The sequence below is a fragment of the Aspergillus aculeatinus genome (genome assembly GCF_003184765.1).
Source record: "Aspergillus aculeatinus CBS 121060 unplaced genomic scaffold BO66scaffold_2, whole genome shotgun sequence".
Classification (NCBI taxonomy): Eukaryota; Fungi; Ascomycota; class Eurotiomycetes; order Eurotiales; family Aspergillaceae; genus Aspergillus; species Aspergillus aculeatinus.
Window position 1 is genome coordinate 1,179,655 of NW_020291471.1, and position 22,069 is coordinate 1,201,723.

General features: G+C 47.6%; 7 protein-coding genes across 7 annotated transcripts; 3 read left to right on the plus strand and 4 right to left on the minus strand.

The window, feature by feature from the left end:
* Positions 1-146: 146 nt before the first annotated feature.
* On the plus strand, positions 147-10,955 carry BO66DRAFT_407795 (AAA family ATPase; the record flags this gene model as incomplete). Its single annotated transcript, XM_025649079.1, has 7 exons — positions 147-1,593; positions 1,656-3,092; positions 3,154-3,490; positions 3,559-4,829; positions 8,575-8,847; positions 8,925-9,686; positions 9,748-10,955. The coding sequence occupies 7 exons, from the start codon at positions 147-149 to the stop codon at positions 10,953-10,955; spliced, it is 6,735 nt and encodes a 2,244-aa protein (XP_025508931.1).
* A 105-nt stretch (positions 10,956-11,060) lies between these two features.
* Positions 11,061-12,776, minus strand: BO66DRAFT_340008 (NAD-dependent succinate-semialdehyde dehydrogenase). The gene is made up of 2 exons (XM_025644394.1): positions 11,641-12,776; positions 11,061-11,581 (listed from the first exon to the last, which is right to left on the minus strand). Exons 1-2 carry the CDS (start codon positions 12,695-12,697, stop codon positions 11,154-11,156), a joined length of 1,485 nt encoding a protein of 494 aa, XP_025508932.1. The 5' UTR covers positions 12,698-12,776; the 3' UTR covers positions 11,061-11,153.
* A 620-nt stretch (positions 12,777-13,396) lies between these two features.
* Positions 13,397-14,828, plus strand: BO66DRAFT_364511 (N-acyl homoserine lactonase family protein). Its single transcript, XM_025645169.1, has 3 exons — positions 13,397-14,020; positions 14,084-14,243; positions 14,301-14,828. Exons 1-3 carry the CDS (start codon positions 13,464-13,466, stop codon positions 14,466-14,468), a joined length of 885 nt encoding a protein of 294 aa, XP_025508933.1. The 5' UTR covers positions 13,397-13,463; the 3' UTR covers positions 14,469-14,828.
* Positions 14,829-14,903: 75 nt separating this feature from the next.
* On the plus strand, positions 14,904-15,532 carry BO66DRAFT_387866 (uncharacterized protein). Its single transcript, XM_025646413.1, has 2 exons — positions 14,904-15,222; positions 15,287-15,532. The coding sequence occupies exons 1-2, from the start codon at positions 14,977-14,979 to the stop codon at positions 15,446-15,448; spliced, it is 408 nt and encodes a 135-aa protein (XP_025508934.1). The 5' UTR covers positions 14,904-14,976; the 3' UTR covers positions 15,449-15,532.
* Positions 15,319-17,078, minus strand: BO66DRAFT_387868 (alcohol dehydrogenase family protein). The gene is made up of 2 exons (XM_025646414.1): positions 16,643-17,078; positions 15,319-16,575 (listed from the first exon to the last, which is right to left on the minus strand). Exons 1-2 carry the CDS (start codon positions 16,784-16,786, stop codon positions 15,628-15,630), a joined length of 1,092 nt encoding a protein of 363 aa, XP_025508935.1. The 5' UTR covers positions 16,787-17,078; the 3' UTR covers positions 15,319-15,627.
* A 73-nt stretch (positions 17,079-17,151) lies between these two features.
* BO66DRAFT_467712 (uncharacterized protein) lies at positions 17,152-18,919 on the minus strand (the record flags this gene model as incomplete). The annotated part of the gene is made up of 9 exons (XM_025652592.1): positions 17,152-17,478; positions 17,554-17,584; positions 17,638-17,946; positions 18,054-18,106; positions 18,196-18,349; positions 18,414-18,505; positions 18,577-18,737; positions 18,797-18,822; positions 18,886-18,919. The coding sequence occupies 9 exons, from the start codon at positions 18,917-18,919 to the stop codon at positions 17,187-17,189; spliced, it is 1,152 nt and encodes a 383-aa protein (XP_025508936.1). The 3' UTR covers positions 17,152-17,186.
* A 631-nt stretch (positions 18,920-19,550) lies between these two features.
* BO66DRAFT_450114 (uncharacterized protein) lies at positions 19,551-21,391 on the minus strand (the record flags this gene model as incomplete). The annotated part of the gene is made up of 9 exons (XM_025651815.1): positions 19,551-19,918; positions 19,976-20,006; positions 20,214-20,390; positions 20,456-20,554; positions 20,647-20,820; positions 20,877-20,968; positions 21,021-21,193; positions 21,257-21,282; positions 21,358-21,391. 9 exons carry the CDS (start codon positions 21,389-21,391, stop codon positions 19,582-19,584), a joined length of 1,143 nt encoding a protein of 380 aa, XP_025508937.1. The 3' UTR covers positions 19,551-19,581.
* Between the last annotated feature and the right edge of the window lie 678 nt (positions 21,392-22,069).

The following is a 22,069-nucleotide window of genomic DNA, read 5'->3' on the forward strand; positions in this document are numbered from 1 at the left end:
CTCACCCAACCTCCAATGGTGCGTTGGTCTGGGGCGGGGTTGTTCCAACCCAATCCTTCCTTCACATCAGTGGCCTTCTGCTTCCTCTCCTCCGCCTCATGCTATACCCACCTGTATAGAACTGCTCGAGGTGAATGTTCCACGAAATGGCTACTCGCTCAGACCGCCTCACGAAATATCTATCGCTCATCGAGAAAGGCAAGAGAAGGGTAGAAAGGTCCGCCGATGCCAAGCTGTTCCTAGAGTCACTTTCCGCGCAAGAGGACTCTCTGCGCTGTATTGAGAGGGTGCTTGCTTCTCCAAGTCTTCTTGAGGCACTGCAGAACAGTTTCCGTGTCGACTCATCGACTGAGTTTGTCAACACTTCGGCCGCAGAGTTCTTGAGCTATATACGAAACCCGATCATTGAGAGCTTTGGCAATGGACAATTTCTCCGCCAGCTTGTCTCCTGCATCACCAATCCTCGCACCTTCTGGACAGTATTCCTGCAAGCTCACACCTCGAAGAAACTCAGTGAGCACGCAGAGTTAAGCTTTGCCTGGTTGCTTCTGAAGCTGTTCAGCTCCCCAGGGTGCTCTTCCGATTTTATTGACACTGCCGAGAACATCACGCAGAGTTTCCTCGACTCAACCTTCCAGGAAGTCAGGACTATCGGATATCGAATCCAGAACATTGCGAAGACCATCAGGACCAAGGTGGATCTAGACGATAGCTACCGACCAGGAGGGAGGCACGACAACGACTTCGAAGACTTCCGGGAAATCTCGATTTTGCCCACCCCGGATGAAATCGCTTCAGTAGAAATTCCGTACTACAGGCGGATGTGCGATGTCTACAACGTCTCCGAAGCACAACGGGCTGTAACGCATTACGATAACCAGTTTCGCCTGTTGAGAGAAGACCTTCTCGCCGAGCTGCGCAATGATCTCCAGATCGCTCGCGGTCAGAAGAAAGGAAGGAGATCTGCCCCCCCGGTCCGTGGGCTATGTTTGACAGGAGTTGGCTGTGGCACCGACGACCGAAGAAGGACCTGCTATCTTGAGTTTGCCTGCACGAAGGGTTTGCCACACTTGTCTAGCCTGCCCAAAGCGGATCGCAAGAAATTGCTCGATGACAACCCACACATATTTAGGCACCAGGCATTTGGGTGCTTGCTGAGCAAAATGGATATTGTCGCATTTGTAACCCTTGATCGCGGGTCCTCAGACCTGCCTGATGATCTTCCCACTCTCGCCCTGGTAGTGTCTGGCACCGATGCACTCACACGTGTATTTACATGCGCCAAGATGGGCCCGGCCTTCACCTTCCTCCCTGTTAATACACCAATCTTCGCTTACGAACCGATCCTCGAACGTTTACAGCAGGTGATGGAGTTTCCACTCTCTCAAATACTGCTTGCGTCGGAGCCAAAGCCAGAGCTTTTGACGTTGGACGACAATCTTGCAACCATGGTTGGTCAGATCCAAACAACGAACGGCGAGTCACTGGACGCCATTCTTGCCACTGAGATGAAGGTATCATTGGATGACTCGCAGCTTCAGTCGCTCTTGAATGGGCTGCAGCAGAGCGTAAGCACAATTCAGGGGCCACCTGGTGAGTTTACATGAACGCTTAATATGTGTCCGACCGCAGCGAAATAATCCATGCCATCGCAGGAACTGGAAAGTCATATCTCGGGGCATTGATCGCGAAGATTTTGCATGATAAGACGTGTAAGACGATGATGGTCATCTGCTACACCAATCACGCCCTGGATCAATTCCTGGAAAACCTGTTGGATATTGGCATCCCGGAATCGTCCATGGTCCGGCTTGGGGCCAGGTCGACGCCGCGAACCAAGCACCTGGGACTTTTCGAACAGTCAATAGGCACTTCTGTCACTGATTCATGGTCTTTTGTTCTTAAAAAGAGGGAAGATCTTAATCAGGCAGCCGAAGAGTTAAAGTCGTGCTCACTGGAATTCAACGGCGATAGTATAACCACAGACGACATTCTCGAGTATCTGGAGTTCTCGGATGAAAGCGACTTGTTTGACGCATTTACCATTCCTGATCAGCATGACGGCATGAAGCAAGTCGGAAGGCATGGTAGGAAAATCGATAGGTACTACCTCTGGGATGCCTGGGTACATGGAAGAGATGCCGGCATTTTTCGAGACCGGATCAGTGCCCACCACGCTTACATCTGGGAACTGGCGCCCTTAAAGCGCAAAGAGATGGTCGGCAAATGGCGCAACAGTCTCCTTCATGAAAAATGCGACAAGCTTGTGGAGCTCATCAAGAGGTTTAATCAGTTGGCGACGGACCTCGACGAATACTATTATCACAAACGGCATGCTGCGGTGCTAGAAGCAAAGCGCATTGTGGCGTGTACGACTAACGCGGCGGCCAGGTATGCCAGAGCTCTCCGGGTGGCTAAACCCGACATCGTGATAGTCGAGGAGGCCGGGGAAATTCTGGAAAGTCACATCCTTACGGCTATGACCCTGGACACCAAGCAGCTGGTGCTAATCGGCGATCATAAGCAATTGCGGCCGAAGGTGAACAACTACAATCTGTCCGTCGAGAAGGGCGATGGCTTCGACCTCAATCGGTCACTCTTCGAACGACTCATCGCCCAGGGCTATCCGCACACCTCCCTTGCGAAGCAGCATCGAATGCGTCCGGAGCTCTCACGGCTGGTCCGACAGCTTACCTACCCCGAGCTTCAGGACTCCGAGAGCACACTCAAGCGACCCAGACTCCGCGGATTTCAGGAAAATATTGTGTTTGTTGACCACTGCCACCCAGAGCGTGAGCTTCGTGACATCTCTGAGAGAAGAGATCCAAGTATGAAGACCAGCAAGCAGAATCTGTATGAGGTCGAAATGGTCTTGAAGGTTGTCAAGTATCTGGGCCAGCAAGGATATGGTACAGACGACATGGTCATCCTGACACCGTACCTAGGCCAGCTGTTTCTTTTGCGGACGGAATTGAGCAAAACCAATGATCCGTTGTTAAACGACTTGGATTCAAACGACCTGCTAAAAGCGGGACTGCTGACACTCGGAAGCCCCAAGGTCTTGAAAAGTCCTATTCGTATTTCAACCATAGGTATGTGAAGGGGTATTGTCTCCTAGGAACCGTGGTCACTGACAGTGATCCTTAAAAACAGATAACTACCAAGGTGAAGAGAGGGATATTGTTGTTGCAAGCCTCACAAGAAGCAACGAGACGGGAGACATCGGGTTCATGGCGGCTCCCGAGCGTGTGAATGTTCTCCTCTCCCGCGCACTAAATGCCCTGGTGATGATCGGAAACGGAGGTACATTCCTCAAGAGCCGCAAAGGACATCTCACATGGCAGCCACTGTTTGAGATGCTCAGGAGACATGGCCACGTGTATGCTGGATTTCCGCTTAAATGCGAGAGACATCCTGATCGCCAGGTTGTGATCCGATCGCCCAAGGAGTTCGATACAGCATGTCCCGACGGAGGCTGCTCGGACCCGTGGTATGTCAACCCATTCTTCCATGATCAAAGAAAGCCCTCTTCGGCGGGGACTGACAGGCTCACAACAGCTCGGCTGTCTTCGCCTGCGGAATCCATTCTTGTACTAGACGGTGCCATCGAGCTGAGTTCCACGGCAGAATAAAATGCACTAGGACAATGGAACAGACGTGTCCCAAGAATCACAAGTATTACTGGGAATGCTATCAAGGAGCCCCGAGGACCTGCCCTACATGTCTCGAGGAAGCAGTCGAAGCTGAGAGGAGAAAACGCGAGGATGCAAAACTAGAAGCAAAAAGACGAGCGACCCAGCTGGAGCACGCGAAGAAGCTTAGTGAAATCGAAGAGAGAATCAGACAGCAGCGACAAGTCTTGACGGACAAACAAGGGAATCAGGATCGTCGCGACGCTCTTGCTCGAAAGGAAGAGGAGCTCAAAAGCCTGACTGCAGCTGCCGATCGTACTCGCGCTTGCCCACCGACTGCCTTGCCAGGGGCATTCCCTGCCGATCCACAACCCGAAGATGGCACCAGGATGATACCATTGCAGTCGGAAGCACGAGATGAATGGCAGAGGCAGAAACAGGACGAAGGCCAGTCAAATGAAGCTCTGGACACATTGATGGACATGATCGGACTCGAGAGTGTCAAGGAAAGCTTCCTTGGTATCAAGGCCAAGGTGGATGTGGTGGTTCGACAAGGTGCTAGTCTTGCGGCCGAGCGGTTTGGCGCAGCCCTTCTTGGAAATCCAGGTACCGGAAAAACAACCGTGGCACGACTGTATGCTCGGTTTCTGAGCATGGTTGGCGTCATCCCCGGTAGCTTCTTCGTTGAGACCTCGGGGTCCAAGCTAGCAAATGGTGGTGTCCAGGGTTGTCAGAAACACCTTGAAGAGATCAAGTCGAATGGGGGAGGGGCACTGTTCATCGATGAAGCCTATCAGCTAACATCTGGGAACAGTACCGGGGGGAGCTCGGTTCTGGACTTTCTGCTGGCAGAAGTCGAAAACCTGACCAGGAAGGTTGTGTTCATCATCGCCGGATATAACAAGAACATGGAAAGCTTTTTCGCTCATAATCCCGGTGTTCCAAGTAGGTTCCCAGTCGAACTTCAGTTCAAAGATTACTCAGACGAGGAGCTTCAAAGCATTCTCCAGCACCACATGCACAAGAAATACAATGGACGCATGAGGGTCGAAGAAGGCACTGGCGGGCTCTATATGCGGATTGTCGCCCGCCGTGTCGGCCGTGGGCGTGGCCGTGAAGGATTCGGAAATGCTCGAGCAGTGAACAACGTTTTTGCACGCATCACGGAGCGCCAGGCCAAACGACTACAACGGCAACGTCGACTCAAGAGACCTGCTGATGATCTGCTTCTGACGAAAGAAGATCTTCTTGGACCAATTCCATTCAATTCAATTCACTTCCTGTTCTATTAACCTAAGGAGCCTCGTGAGAGGCTCAGCCCGTCTATTACGGCTAGCTATAAAGATGATGGATACTAAGAATATATCTATACACTCTGTAATATTCTATAAATCTAAAAATATTAAGTATTATTCCTATCGGCTTTTATTTTTAACAGCTTCAGCGGCTATTTTTAGTATTTTTTTGTATATTTTTATTACTTTATACTATCCCCGTGACCACGGGTTGTTTAGTCTAATTATACAGTGTTTTTAGTATTTATATTTATTACCCGAAGGCCTATTGGTTTGTTGTTTTTAGTAGTTTTAGCTATACTAATATAGCTGAACTGGCTAAGAAGATCTGTTTTAAATATAAATTCAGCTATATAGTAGATAGTCTACGGGTATGATATTAGAGTATTATAGTTAGTAAGCTGGCTGTTTTATAGTTTTTATTAGGCCTTGCCACGGGTCGGGTTTGGGTCTAACATCAGGACCTGTATCTATAGGTCGGATCTGAATCCTGGATCTAAGACCTAAACCTACCAATTTATAGATTAGATATATTAACCCGCGGGTTACCCGTTAGAAATCTATTTAAATATAAAATTTCTTTTTAAACTATACTAAAATATATAAAAATATTAAATAATTTAATCTAATTTTTATTTTTTTATTTTATATAATTATTAAGATTTTATAATAATAGTTCTTATTTTTAAATTATTATATTTATATAAAATTTATTTAAAATCTGATTTATACTGGTATAAACTACTACTTCTATCTATAAAAATAATTAATAAAAATATTAAAATTAAAATATTAGTATTATTAATAGGATTTTTTTATATATAGCTATAAACATATATTTTATAAAGCAAGTAATTTTATAAACTTGTTAGATTAGATAATAATTCTATTTTTTATATTTTTTAATTTATATTATTTAATAAAATATATTTATATTATATTTTATAAATATTACTTAACTAATAAATCTTTTTAAATATTATAATATAAAGCTAAGATATTTATTTTTTTAATATTTATTATTTTTTTATTTTATCTGCTTTACTAGATTTATATAAATAGATTAAAAGAATTTTTAGTAGAAAAATTATAGATTTTATAGATTTTTAGTAGATAAGCTGTTTAATTTATAGATTATTTACGGGTTATTTATTTATTTTATAATTTAATTAGCTTTAATTTCTTATTATTTTTAAATAAATTAATTTTTTTAATATAGACTATTAACTTAGAGATTAAAATATAAAATAAAAATTTTTTTTTTTTAATTTAGAAGATTTTTTTTATTATAAGTTTATAATCTTAATTTTAATAACTCTTCATTTAAAATATTTTAATTTACTAATATTTATTTATTATTATATTAAAATAATTATTTAGATATTTTTAATAGTAGTTTAGTTCTTTTTTTTAATAAAATTATATCTAATCTTTTAATTAATTAATAAAATATTATTTATAATATAAAGTTTATAGTAGAGTGGCTAACAGCCAGGTCAGATCAGGTTAATTGGAATTTACATATCTGACCGCCAGGTTATGGTTAGATTAAGAAAATTTTTATATCTGACTGTAGTATAGCTAAAAACCGGATAATCAACTATTTGAATTATTTTTAATATTAAGATTTATTTATTATATTTTTTTAGTTTTAGTATAGTTAAGATATATTCAAATTAAGCAGTTATTAATCTAATTATCTAAACTATTACTAAAAAATATATAAAAAAAGTTTTTTAAATAAAATGAAAATAATTTAAAGAAGAAATAGTATTCTTATTATTTATATTTTTATAAAATAATAAGAAAATCCTAATAATCTTAATAAAATTCAGCTTTTTAAAAATTAGTTACTATTATAGTATAAAATATAAAAAAAATATATAATTATAATTTTATTTAGACTGTATATTTTAATTATAATATATTATACTACTAAAACTATATATTTACTTCTGGTTAGACTATTAAAAATAATTATAAAGTTTTTAGTTTATTTTTAATTTTTTTAATTTTAGTTTAAATAGTTTATTAATCTGTTTTTTTTATTTATAAAAACTAAATTATATTTTATAAATTAAATTTTTAAATTAAATTTATATTATTTTATCTACTTAATTTCTATTAGTAATTATGTTTATTAGAAACTATCTAATTAAAAACCAGATATTAAAATACTAAATTTTGATAGATTTTTATAAAAGCTTTTTTTAAAGCTTTTTTATACTTTGATCTATTTTGTTAATTAAGCTTTATTTAAAAAAAATATTCTTTATATTTCTAGACTTTAAATATAATTCTTTATTAATAAAACAGCCAGATTTAAAAAATACTACAAATATTTATAGTAATATATAAAAATATAATAAATTATATTTATATAAAAGTATATTTATAACTAAAATAATAGTATTTTTATAAAGTTTTTCTACTTCTATTTTTTTATATCTACTATTTATAAAATAGTCTTAGAGTTATAAATTAACTATAGCTATTTAGTCTATTTTTAAAAAATAGTATTAAGTCTTTTTTTTCTATTTCTTAGATTTTTATAAATTGGAATAATTTTTAAATTAAAATAAGTTTTTTAAGCCAGCTTTTTTTATTTTTTCTAAATCTTAAGATTATATATATTACAAAAAATCAAAAAATTATTTTATATCTATTTTTTTAAGATAAAATTTCTATTTTTTAGAATTAGTAGTGAAAGATAATCTTTTTTAAAACTTATATATATATTTAGAAACTATTATTTATCTTTAGTTAAAAAAAGTTATTAATAATATAAAACAGTTTTTAAAAAGATATATTATTTTCCGATAGAATCTTTTATATTTATTATAAAATATATCTTTCTATTTTATAATATCTAGAACTAACTTAATTATAAATATTAGAAAGAGTTAAAAAATATTTATATTATAATAATAATTAATTTATCTTATATTAGATATATATTATATATAAATAAATCTAATTCTTTAATTTCTATTATTATAAATTTATATATAACTAGATATCTTTTCTACTAAATCATTTTAAATATAAATATAATACTTTAAAAATATAGCTAAAATTATATAACTTATATAATCTACTAATTATATAATATTTATTTAGTTTAATAATCCATAAATATCTACTCAAAATCTATAAATTAGATATTTAAACTTATATCTAACCCACAGATTAAGCCCATCGATCCAAAACCCGCTAAGAACCAGGTTGGGTTTGGACCCGACCTGTGAACCCGCGGGCTTTGGCGAGGCCTAGTTTTTATTTTTTTCTAATATTTATAGTTAAAACTTTTATATATATAATCCTGCGGTCTACTACAAACCGCGTATATTCAAACAGTACATACTGCGGTATTTATAGACAGATCTACTGATATAAATATCTTCTGGTTTTATATATTTTAATTTTTTAAAGAAAATAGACAAGTCTAATTCTTTCTGTTTGTATTTATACAATTACTGCGGTATATATTTTCAATAATATTTTATACAGCTATAGATTCCGGCTGTATATAGCCCTAATAAGTCTTTGTGTGGGTGCTACAACGTGCTCGGCTGCCCACTGCTTCTTTTACTTGAGCTTGAATTTGCCCCGAACTGCCCTCTTTGCTGCTGAGGCAAGCCGTACAGATCTTCTTGGACCAGATCCGCGAACAGTGCTGAAAAAGAATGCTACGTGGGGCAAGCTTCAAGCCTTGACCGGTCTGCAAAGTGTCAAGCAGTCGGTAGAAGCGCTATTTGACACAGTCCAGTTCAACTATGCGCGTGAACTAGCAGAGAAACCCTTAGTGGAATTTTCTCTGAACAAAGTATTCGTAGGCAACCCCGGCACTGGCAAAACCACCGTCGCAAAGCTTTATGGAAAGCTCTTGGCAGATATGGGATACCTGTCCAACGGAGAAGGTAATGATCACAACCCTCTCATTTCCACCGGCCGGCCGTTCACAGACCGTGTCCACTGACTTTGCTTACCGCAACAGTTGTTGTCAAGAATCCATCCGACTTCATCGGCAACGTCATTGGCGGCTCTGAGGCTGCGACAAAGGGCATCTTGGCTTCCACTCTTGGCAAAGTGCTTGTCATCGACGAGGCTTACATGCTTGGTGGTAGTTCCTCGGGGTCTGGACCGATCGGAGGCCCCGATATATACAAGGTGGCTGTGATTGACACCCTAGTTGCGGAAGTGCAAAGCGTCCCCGGCGATGACCGGTGTGTTCTGCTTCTCGGATACAGGGACGCAATGGAGAAGATGTTTCAGAGAGTGAACGAAGGACTCTCCCGACGGTTCCCTATGAGCACTGCGTTTGACTTCCAGGACTTCAGTGATGATGACCTTCAAGAGATCCTAGCTCTCAAATTGAAGCAAGCAGGCTTTCATGCCACCAAGGATGCAAAGCTGATTGTTCGCCAATGCCTGGCTCGCGCCCGGAACCGACCCAACTTTGGTAATGCTGGGGAGGTGGACATCCATCTAGACAAGGCCAAACTACGACACCAGCAGCGGCTTTCTGCGCGGAAAACCAGAAACATTGACATCTTGGAGCCGCTCGACTTTGACCCCGATTATGACCGAGAGCAGAAAGCCGTTACCAACTGCCGGAAGCTTTTCGAAGGAGTTGTGGGCAGCGAGCACCTGGTGGCGCAGCTCGAGGGCTATCAAAATGTGGTTCGGAACATGAAGCGATTGGGGTTGGATCCCCGACAGAATATTCCATTCAACTTTCTGTTCCGTGGTCCTCCGGGTATGGGATATGTTTTGCGTTCTGCGTCTGGCGCATGTGGCATTGCTGACAGAACTTCCAGGGTCCGGAAAGACGTCGACAGCGCGACGCATGGGTCAGATCTTCTACGATATGGGCATTCTGGCCACAACCGAGGTCATCGAGTCATCGGCCTCTGATCTTGTTGCACAGTATGTTGGACAGACTGGTCCCAAGACTGAGCGGCTTCTCGAGAAGGGACTGGGCAGAGTTCTTTTCATCGATGAAGCGTACAGACTCGCTGACGGGACCTTTGGTAAAGAGGCCATGGATGAGCTGGTCGATCGTTTGACGAAAGAGAAGTTCCACAAGAAGCTGATTGTTATATTGGCCGGGTATGAGGGAGAGATCAATCGTCTGATGGCATCCAATCCTGGTCTGACCAGCCGGTTCTCAGAAACGGTCTCGTTCCAAAATCTTACTGTCTCTCAGTGCTGGGTACTCTTGCGGGATAGCCTGGGACAGCTCGATCGAGTCGATCAAAAGACGGTTCATGACCCTGACGATCAATTCAAGTCTCATATTTTGGCCTCCCTTGAATATCTATCCACACTGCCTGGGTGGGGAAATGGTCGGGACGTCAAGACCATTTCTGACGCAATTATTCGAAAGGTCTTCTCGTGCCCACAGGATGCGGGAGACAAGGGATTAGCACTTACCCAAGCGATGGTAATCGACGTTCTTGAATCGACAATTGAGGAACGGCGGCTTCGAGCGACGGCCACCAAGACTCCTCAGACCAGAGATGGATCCTTGACAGCAAAGGTCGCGCCGTTCTCAGCCCCCTCTTTCTCTAAATCGTCCGTCTTTGCTGTCAGGAACCAGGCTCGCTCTGGCGCCGCAGCTGATGACACATCTGCGCCTGCTTCCGGCAATCTTTGTTCAGACGAGGGTCGCGATCCGGGGGTTTCTGACGAGGTCTGGATGCAACTACAAGCGGATAAAAAGCGCAGCGAGGAGCAGAGCAACCGTGATGCAGAAACTCTTCGTCGAGAGGAGAGTATCAAGAGGCAGCTGAAGAGTAGTGCCACTGAGGCGGATGGTGACGAACTACGCGAGTATGAGGAGCAGCTCCGAAGCCTGGCCCGAGAAAGAGTCGAGATTGAGGAGCGGAAGAAGCAGGAGGAGGCTGCCCAGCAGAAATTGCAAGAGATGGGTGTTTGCCCCGTGGGATTCAGGTGGATTAAACAAGCGACGGGCTATAGGTGTGCTGGTGGGAGCCACTTCGTGTCTTCTGCCCAGCTAAACTAGGTCTTACGCTACTTAATCACATCTATCCATTGGAAAATGTCATAACTCGCACAGCGACCACCATGTTCTATGCCCAAGACAGCTTAGCTGCTGCACGGTTGTACAGTACATAGGATGCTTTCAATTCCCCGTCGCATTTCCGGAAACACTGATATCATGGATTCCCCAGCAGGTGAATCCATCCTCTCGCCCGTCAAATCAATCCGATACACTAATCAGGATGCTCTTCACGGATAGATACTCGTCAATGCCATGGCTGCTTCCTTCGCGCCCGTAGCCCGACTCCTTCACGCCTCCAAAGGGGCTTTCGCACGCACTCAGCACGCCCAGGTTGACGCCTACCATACCGACCTCCAGGCTCTCAGCCACTCGCCACATGCGCGAGATGGACTCGGTGAGGACGTAACTGCCTAGACCCACGTCGCAGTCATTGGCTCGTTCAATCACCTCTTCCTCGGTCTTGAAGGAGTACAATGCAACCACCGGCGCAAAGGTCTCTTCGCGGGTCACTTGCGCCTCCGGCGTGACATTGCTCAGGATGGTGGGCTGCATGAAGTAACCCTTGAGATCGCCGGGCTGGCAGGGAGCACCGCCCAGCAGGACGGAGGCGCCCTTGGAGGTGGCATCTGTAATCATAGACACCAATTAGCAGCTTCGACACCTTACGGGAATGAGGTGAACGAACCGTTGATGTGGCTAACAGCTTTATCGACCGCGCGCTCGTGCGTCAAAGGGCCGATGGTCACTCCGTCGACCACCCCATTGCCGACTCGCAAAGTCTTGACACGTTCCACCAGAGCGGCAGCAAAGCGATCGTAGATGCCCTCCTGGACAAAGACGCGGTTGGCCGTGACGCAGGTCTGCCCCGCATTTCGGAACTTGGCCAGCAAGAAGGCATCCACGGCGTTTTCTAGTTTAGCATCGTCAAAGACGATGAACGGGCTGTTGCCACCCAGCTCGAGCGACAGCTTCTTGAGATTGACACTGCACTTCTGCGCGAGCAGTTTACCCACGCGTGTCGACCCGGTAAAGCTGAGCTTGCGTACCAAGCGGTGCTCGCATAAGGCGGACCCCACCTCGTCGACGCTGTTGAGGGTGGTGAGCACATTGACTGAGCCGGCGGGCAGGCCCGCTTCCTGGGCGAGGACTGCGAGGGCGAGGGCACTCAGCGGCGTTTCGCCGGCGGGTTTCCAAACGGTCGTGCACCCAGCTGCTAGGGCAGCCCCCACTTTGCGGGTGATCATCGCCAAGGGAAAGTTCCATGGGACCAGGCAGGCGGCTACCCCCAGGGGCTCTTTGATTGTGATAATTCGTTGACGGGGGTTGGCAGGAGGGACGACTTCCCCATACGTCCGCTCCGCTTCACTGGCAAACCAGTCCAGGAACGAGGAAGCGTAGGCGACTTCCCCCTTAGCTTCGGCCAGGGGTTTTCCGTTCTCCAGGGTCAGGATGAGGGCGAGGTCATCTTGGTGCTCGAGGCAGAGCGTGTACCATCTTCGTAGCCACTGGGCTCTTTGGCGGGCGCTGGTCTTCTTGAAGGTCTTGAATGCCTCGTAGGCGGCTTGGACGGCTTGATTGGTGTCTTCTGCGTTCATTTCTGGCAGGGTGGCTAGGAGGTCCAGCGTCGCCGGATTGCGGACCTCGAAGGTTGACCCGCTGGTGGAATCGACCCATTGATGAGCGATGAACCCCTGTGTTTGGAAGAGATCCTTGCGCTTGAGGTCGGAGAGTGTACGGGGCATTTTTGATGGACGAGTCAGGGCACCTTTCTCGGGGGGTGGTGGAGCGGGGAAAGGCAGAGAGCAAAACGTTGATTCAAAATTAAAGCAAAGATGGATTGTCTTGTATTGGTAGTAGTTACAACTTATGACTACATTGCAAGCAGCTGGTGGAGGGGGAATCCCCCAATCCCCAATTCCCCAATTCTCCAAATCCCGAAATCCCCAAATTCCGAAGTCCCGAAGTCCCGACATTCCCAATTTTTCCATCGACCCCACTTGTCACCAGTCTGTGACGCCACGGCAGTTTCCTTGTCGCTTCCATGTCTCCGAGCTTCGAGATCCAAATGACTATTGCAACAGAGGGACCAAAAGCTGTCCTGGTTGCAAAAATTACAAGAGCTTTACAATCCTAGTGAACTTGAGATAACTCGTAGCTAGATGATAACGTTGATTAACAACTTCGAAGCATAAAGGCCAGTAGTACCTTCAAGAGCATAGGTAGTGTTTTCAAAGCCCCAAAATACTGCAAGGAGTAGGTACTGAATGGAGCGAGCTTCATGGAGTCCTACCAGTGTGTACTCGAAGGAGTAATTCCTGGACTGGTGCACTGGAACCCCGCACTCTGATGATCAATGATCATCTTTACACAATGTGCGGGGTAACAGCGCGGGTCAGCTCTCACATATAGGAACCAAAGCACATGAGATTGCGCACGACACGCAACACAACTCCTCCTCGATGTCGTTTGACTGCTGATGTATAAATTTTGAACGTCCCCCAATTTATTATGTCCGCCATACAAGCTCAGCTCGACCAAGGCGCCGTCCCCAATGCCATCTCGAATATCTGCCCGCCGGGCACCAAGTTCCACCTCCTGGAAGTGGGCTGGCTGGAATGCGACAAGGGCTTCGTCGTCCGCGGCGGCAACACCAGCCTCAAGTCCACCGAGCACCGCTCCTTCGTGAACGAACGCTGCGAGATGCCCATGTACTGCGTCCTGATCGACCATCCCCACGAAGGATTGATTCTTTGGGAAACCGGTAGTGGAAAGGACTACCCCGAGGTTTGGGGCCCGGTGGCGGTCGACATTTTCGCGCGCGTCCGCTACGAGCCCCGCCATGAGCTGCGCGCCGCCGTCGAGGCCACCGGCCATCGCATCGAGGATATCCGCAAGATCATTATCGGGCATCTCCACCTGGATCATGCCGGTGGGCTGGACGAGTTCTTCGATCGCAAGGACGTCGAGATCTGGGTGCATGAGAAGGAGCTGACCAGTGCGTTCTGGTCGGTCGCGACCGGGGCGGATAGTGGGGTCTACTTGGAGCATTACCTGAAACTGTCCTTGTATGCTGTTCCGTTCTTCTCCCCTGGATTGCTCAAGCATGCTGGGCTAATAGAGCTGGATAGGAATTGGAAGACATTCAACGACCAGACCCTCGATTTCTGCCAGGGCATCACCCTTCACCATCTCCCCGGCCACACCGAGGGACTGATCGGGATGCAGATCAACATGCTCCACACCGGCACTTTCTTCTTCATCAGTGATCATTGCCATGTAATCGAGAATGTATGTTATTTTCTCCTTCCCCGAGGCAAGCTAGCTAATCTGTTGTGATGGCTGCAGTGGCGCGATGGGATCCCTCAGGGCTGGCTGGCACGTGACCACCCTTCCTGGTTCCGGAGCACGCAACGGCTGAAGCATCTGCAGCGCATCACCAAGGGGCAGGTCATTCCCGGCCATGACAAGGGGATATTCTTGGACTTGCAGAAGCAAGCCGATGTGTTTATATGACGGGTGCATCGCAGGTCTCGTCTGCTGCAGGCTTGCGGCCGACTGCTGCATCATGGCCCCGGTCAACTTCATATATCTAAAATGCTCAGCTCGTACGATTTCTCCACTGCATTCGGTCACGGAAAACCCAATAGCTAGGGCTGGGACTAACCAAGTGATCAATTATTCAATTATGCAGACCGTCAACTCATGCCGTTGACCACTGCGAGTTAGTATGGTGGGTCTCACGAGGGTTGGCATCGTATCCCCGCCGCGATCGGGACAAGATACCCGATGGCCCGCCCGTGCACGGCCTCAGGAACCAGGCTGCGCCACCATTGCTGTGCTGAGCTATGGGACTTAACTCCTCCAAGTGGCAATACTTCCACCCGTCTAGATAGGTCGTAGAACCTCACTGTAGCATCAAGGAAATTCTACCCGACGGCGACCGTATATAAAGAGCTAGATGCTATACGCTCTCTGGGAAATCCCCATAACGTTACCGCTCGGATTCCACTCATCCCTCACAATGCCTCTCCACACCTGCCCTACCGACAAACCGCTTGACCTCAGTCTGTGGGACTATCTGACCAACACGAAGGGACTCGATGGCAGCCACGATGACCCGCGGTTCGAGATGGCCAAGCACCAGTTTGGCGACGCAGCCAAGAACTTCAAGATCCAGCATCACAAAGCGCGCATGTACTATCATGAAGCCAAGGGTGAGGGAATAGTTGAAGAGGAGATGTCCTTCGAGAGATGGAGTCAAGTCAATGTTCGTGGCCTCACGTAGTCCATGTTCTCGCTGAATCTGTCACTGACACAGTCGTCGCATCTAGATGCCCGCCCTGCAGATGGCTTTGCGCGAGTTCCAATACAAGAAGGACCAGCTCGTCCAGGTGGGGTTGATGATTTATGGACCGGGATACCATGAGCGCATGGAGCGCGGAGCTCATGAGTCAGCGACGAAAGCAGCAGCGGAGGATGGGTTCTTTAGCTGAAGCCTTGAGGAATGAGAAGGATGAGAATGTTGATGGTGATTTCTGGCACAATTCATGATTTACAGTAACTTCCACTCCAACCCTAATCTCTCTCCACTTCCCTATCCAAGGCTTCATCATGTACATACCCAGCGCGCGCTCAGCTTTCAATGGAAGAGTGACTACTGAGCCACCGTGTACTACGAACTCACCCTCCCATGCCGAAAGACAATCTTGTGCGCCTTTCGCGCTTCAAATTCGCGGTACGCCTGTGGAGCCTCCTCGAGGGGCACGACGTGGCTACAGAGGAACTCCAACTTGGGGTACACCTTCTGAAAGACGGCCAGGGCTTCATCAAAGATGCTGCGCACGGGGCAGCGTCCGAACGCCATGGTGACATTCTTGCCGTAGCACAGCTGCCCATTCAACGGTAGCATCTCGCTGTGCACCCCGATGGAGTGGATTGTGCCCCATGGGCGGACCATGTCGAAGCACATCATGAAGGCGTCGGCGTGACCGACGACTTCAATGACCACGTCCGCGCCACGGCCGTCAGTGACGGAGCGGATCTTGGCGACCGGATCAGAGGAGAGAGGGAGAGGGATCGCCCCGAGGCGTTCTGCTTCGGCAAGGCGTTCGGGCACGGAATCGATCGCGTAGACTTTGGAAACCATGGTGAGTGCGCTGACAATGGTGCAGAGGCCCACGGGGCCGCAGCCCACGATGGCCACGGTGTATTCGTCACGGTCGCGTTGGGTCAGATTGGCGAGGAATCGGGAGGCAGCGAAGTATCCCGTGGGGAAGATATCGGCCATGAGGACGAGCATATGGTTGGGGATGGTGGAGGGTTTGGGGACGAGAGTGGTGGACGCCAAAGGCACTCGCACGTACTCGGCCTGGCCGCCATCGATTGTGTTGGCCGGGGCCGAGTTGCCGAACAAAAAGCCCTGGCTGCATCGACTGGCCTGTCCACGCACGCAGTAGTAACATTCCTGGCAGGTCGCGTAGAAGGGGACCACCACTTCATCGCCAACCTCGAAGTTGGCCACCTCCTCGCCTTTCTCCGCGATGGTGCCGACGAACTCGTGGCCGCAGATGAAATTGGTGGGGCATTTCAGGTGGCCGCGGTAGAAGTGCAGGTCGGAGCCCTAGATTATCGCAGATGTGATCAGAGATGATCAACGCCAAGTGTGACTAACGGAGAGGGGGGAGTACGCATAAAGCCGAGGTAGACACCCTGAGGATCACATCCTTAGGGGTTTGTAGCTTGGGGGTGGGCCGCTCCTCAACGGCCACCTCATATGGACCGCGGAAGACCACGGCACGCATGGTGTTGGGAAGGTCCATTTGAGTGGTCATGTTGCGTTGCGTGGGATGCGAACCTGTTATGGAGATAAGTTCCAATAGAAGAGGACCCGGGGAGAATCAGTGTTGAACGATGGGGTGGATGGCTGGGTTATACGTCAAGGGTTATAAGTTAATATAACAGAGTCAGTCTCAAATGCGGGGTAATCCTAGTTACACAGCTCGGTTCCTGGGGATGCGGTAATGCCCCCGGGCTCACACGCATGCACAACCAGTAGTGCCTCGGGTGCGATGAAAATCCAAGAATCCATTCTAATACAAGACAAGAGATGAAAGTAGCGATCGAAGTGTTGCAAAGCCACCCCTTCCACACCCCCTTCACACCCCCTCCACAACCCCCTCCTCACCACCTCCTCACTGTCACGCCACACCACACCCAAACAGCATCCCGAACCTAAGCGGTTCGTTCCGAGGCATATTCCACCATGATATCCGTTCGGATAATTACTGCTTCACCCGCTGGGGGCTGTTCCGGTGGTGTGTCTTTGTCGACCGTCGACATGACGACGGTTCCCTTCACTTGAGTATGTGGGACGGTCTCCAGCTCCAGCGCTTGGCCGCGTGCGCCAGACTGATTGCCATACCAGGGGTAGCCCAGATTCCGCGCCCCGGTCTTTGATACCAACGAAAACAGTAATCGGAAGACAGGTGCACACGGAGCAACCAATAGGCAGGCGTTCTCGACTCTAGAGATGGGCAAAGTCAGCAAGGTCTCTCGTGGAGTGGTCAAACGCAATAGGAATATCACATGCGCGACCTACTTCGCTAATAGAATGAACAGCACAATCGAATCTATTCGAGCAGGGTCAGTCTACCGAAGCACGCCTTGCGACGGATGATCTCACGAGCCATGTCATCAACGCTATTCATCGTATGGAGTAGCTGCACGACCGACTGGTTAGCCACGAGCTTCGCCTGGCTGCGAGGAAGGCCCACGCTACTTACGGTCGTCTTGACCAGAGATGCAATCCCGGAGAGTAGCAGCGGACCGCTAATTGCCGCTGTCTGCCGCAAGCGCCGGTTGCGCGCCTCCCGAGGAAGCTTCTTGAAGCGCGAAAGGAACGATTGACTGCGATCTTTCCGCGCCAGTGGGAAGCGCCAGAGCTGCACCCCGGCGAGAATGGCGAGGAAGAAATCGATCGCGGTGTTCAATCCTAGCTGCGGAGTTAGCAGACGCAATGCGAAAGAGGTGGGTGGAGACCTGCCCCCCTGGATCAATCCGGTGACCACTTGCGAAACAGGTTGCTGGCACACCACAGACCCATCAGTCGGGTGCGGACCCCACATGTAGTGGAATTACGCAAGTCGGTTGGCCTGCAAAAGTCGCGTCAGCATGTCCCATTCTTGGGGTGGTGGACGGATGGCAGAGCTCTCCTACCGTGTGAGATGTGCGGGAACCGCACATCAAAAGAACCTGCAAATCCGTTGCCAGGTTGACAATGATCTGAACACCTATGCAGATCATAATCGCGACACGGAGGCGCATGTCAGCCCCGTGGAAGCACCGCAGGAGGAAATACATTATTCCAATGCGGGCGAGCATCACAGCAATGACCTCTAAGTACCCGTGTCAATCGAACAATATGACTGCACGCAGGTTGACGGTTGGGCCGGCACTCACCAAAGAGTTGGCCGATATACGCATATTTCAACGTGTCACTGATTTGTGGCTGAGCCAAGGTCGATGCGGGGCGCCCAAGCCCTGCGTCAAAACTAGGATCGTTAGAGACATGTGCAGAGTTGCAGCGCCGGTAGAGTGGTATGAAAAAAACCTCTTTTGGTACAAAACCATCTGCGTGAAATCGAAGCTGAAACTGAGGAGGTAGAATAGATCTTCGATGCCCCATAAGCGCTCCGGGGAGCTGACCTTGGGGATGGCCCAGCGGATCCAGGACTTGATGCTGTATCGGGCGACAAGGGTTAGGCCCGCTATCGTGCTCAAGGCCTACAAGTTGGAATCAGACTGCTGTGCGTGTATGGAGTGCTGGCAAGGAAGGTGCAAACCCATGAAGCAGCGACGTGAGACCCAGCTGCAGACCCATAGCAGTTAGATTCGAATTCTGCTCGTATGGCCCAAGAGAAAGATGACTCACCATTGCCGCTACCAGTATTCTCCCCGACGGGCATGACTTGTGATGAAGGCTGTCGCCGAAAATCCCGTAGAGCGGTTCTTTGCAGCTTTGGTGAGCAGGGGTGGTGGTAGGGGCCACGCGGTAAGCATCCATCCTCTTTATAAAGCAAGGGTTCCAAACTAAGAATGATCTAGGTGTTGAGAAAACAAGGTGAAAGCTGTGGATGGTGGTGGTGGTGGTGGTGATGAGAAAAGCAGAAGGATCAGAAATCAGGGGTCGATGGATTGACTTTCTTTGTATGCAGCTGAAGGCTAATCTATCACCAATTGATCTCCATTACCCAACACCCCAGCATTGGCCCCGGGGAAATCCATCCGTTCTCCCGTGGCGTCTTGGTAATCCAGGAGTCGACAGGTACGTTCCTTTTCTACGTGCCTTTGAATCTGATCGCTGGACCATTTCCCATTTCCTCCCGATCTTTTGCCATAGCAGGATAGGCCGCACGGAAGACCCCGAATTTGTCCAGATCAGCCAGCTAACGCCACTGGCGATTGGTTCTCGGGCTCTACCTCGGAAAGGCCATTACAAAGCGTTTTTGTCGCTCAGGAGGAGATGCGCTTTGATGTTCAGGCTTGTCTGTGTACGTATCCAATAGCCCCAAGCAGAAAGAGAGAGGAGTGGAAGTGATGAGTGCAGGCACAACTATCATCACCCGGCTTAGTCCATCAGGCGTCTCGTAGATGATCTATCTGAATCAAAATGAAAATGGATGTCGGTCCGAATAACCACACTCCTCGCATGATGAATTCCCATACGCTCGGCTCCTGACAAAATCCGACCTTCCTGTTTATCTGTCATGGGCATAGCAAGAGCAACCGTATCCTGGTCATTTGTGTGGCGTACCAAGTCCAGTTCCAGCCCCTGGCTCGCTCCACCAGATAGGATGCCAGAACCAGGGTAATCCTTGCTCGGCGATCCATTATTAGAGACACTCGACACCAGAAGCCGGATAATAGGAGCGCAGGTCGCAAGCAGGATGCTATAATTCTCAATCCTGGGCATGAATTAGCGGATGCTTGTCACCTAACACTTGAGAATGCTGGGATCCTACTTCACCCATAGCACGAATGGCACTATGTTATCTACCAATGACGGCGGTCAGATCCAGATGGGGACTCAGAGAGTCTGAAAACAACTGCACCACTCACGGGTAATATCATTTCTCTCTCCGATAGCTTTGAGTAACTAGTAGATCTCGACGGCTCAGTAGTCATCCTCATCCTGCTTGTTTAGGAAACGACGTACTCAAGTCTTGATGATCGACGCAATGCCCGACAACAGCAATGGACCGCTCAAGGCGCAGGTTTGCCACAACCGCCGGTTTCGCGACCTGCAAGGTATTTTCTGGAACCGGAAACAGAATGATTCACTGTGGGATGGTCCCCGATCCGTCGCTCGCATCGTATAGCGCCATAGCTGTATGGCGGAGAGCGCTGTCAAGAATAGGTCGACTCCGGAATTGAATCCTCCAGCAGCATCAGAACACAAGATATTTTCATACCCCGCGAGGGCAGCGGTGAGGTAGAGTTACCTCCTTGAGCAAAGCCAACCATTGTCTGTACGCTCGGTGACTGGCAAATAACTGAACCGTCGTAAGGCAGGTCATCCCACATGTAATGGAAGTAGTGCACTCAATCGACCTGGAAAAGTTCACAAAGTCAATCAGCCAACGTTTCGATCGCAACATAAGTCAAGAGGGAGGGCCTCGGAGATGTACAGTACGGTATGAACTTGGCCCACATTGAACGATGATTTGGACCACTGTAACCATGTTAATGATAATCTGAACACCGATACAAACGAGGATAGAGATGTGGATCCGCCGGTCGGCGCCGTTGAAACAACTGTAGAGAAAGCACATCATCCTTGTTCGAGACAGCATGGAGGCCACAACCGCTAGGAATCCATCAGCAGGGCAGTTCAACAATGTCGCGGACCGAGCCACGTAGTACCTAAAGGCTGAGAGATGAACTCGTTTTTCAGTGTGCTTCTGAGCTCATCACTAGTCAGGAACCATAAATGACGCCCGAGTCCGGCCTCATAACTACATGCATCAGATGAATCGGGAATGACGGTCGCTTGGGCCAGAGGCAAACCTTCTTTGCACCAACGCAATATGCGCAAGGTCAAAACTATAACCCGCAGTGTAGAACAGATCTTCAAACCCCCAGAGTCGGTCTGGAGAGCTGACACGGGGTAGAGCCCATCGGATCCAGGACTTGATGGCAAAACGGAACAACAATGTCAACCCTGCAATCGCGGTCAAGGCCTAAAACCAAAGATAAGCATGGCTGTCATTAGATTTATGCTCTGGTTGACCAGGGCGCCCGACCCATGAGGCATAAATGTACGGTGTGGCTGCAGCATGATGGTGGTTAGTCCTTAATTGTGGCCATCGCAGCTAGAAAGATGGAACATGAAGGGAAGACTGACCATAGTTGATATCAGTCTCATCCTCGGTGGCCATGTTGTGCGACAAAACGAGCGGCTGGGCATTGTCCAGATGGACTGGGCCTTTCACCAACGATCTGTCTTATGAGATTATTCGTGCTTGTGTGCTCTTATATTGGGATCAATCAAGACAACGACAGTCCAGGCTTGAGAGACATCCGAGAGCCTAGGGCTTCTGGGATCGAAAAGTAGCCAAGAGATCGTAACCACCAGGCAGTTTAGTCAATCGGTTGTTTTTGTCCTATACACGGTACAGAAGAGTATTTTGTCCTTTTTTTTGGGTCTCAATCTAAGCCGGGGCTTACGGATATTTGCGCCGCACATTTAGGGCAGGTAGGGTCGTAGGGTCCCGGGTCCACATTCATGATGCCGGCCGACTCAGTGGATAACAATCCCGTTGGTTTGCTTGTGAGGGTAATATAAAGAATAAAAGAGTAAGCACTAGTCAGGCCGTAGATGTGAGGGCTGTGTCAATCTAGACTAGAGTATCATGTCCTCTGTGCTCCACCTGTACAGACAGCACTTAAGGTCCGGGATGGCTGTTCGGGAGCTCCACCCGGCACGGAACTAGCCGCAATATCCCTCGGTGAGTGGTCGGAATCTATCCGGCGTAGATAAATAAATAAATGAATCAATGAATCAATTAAAGATGATGGCCCCATAGTCTTACATAGTACAGTATCTGTTCTACATC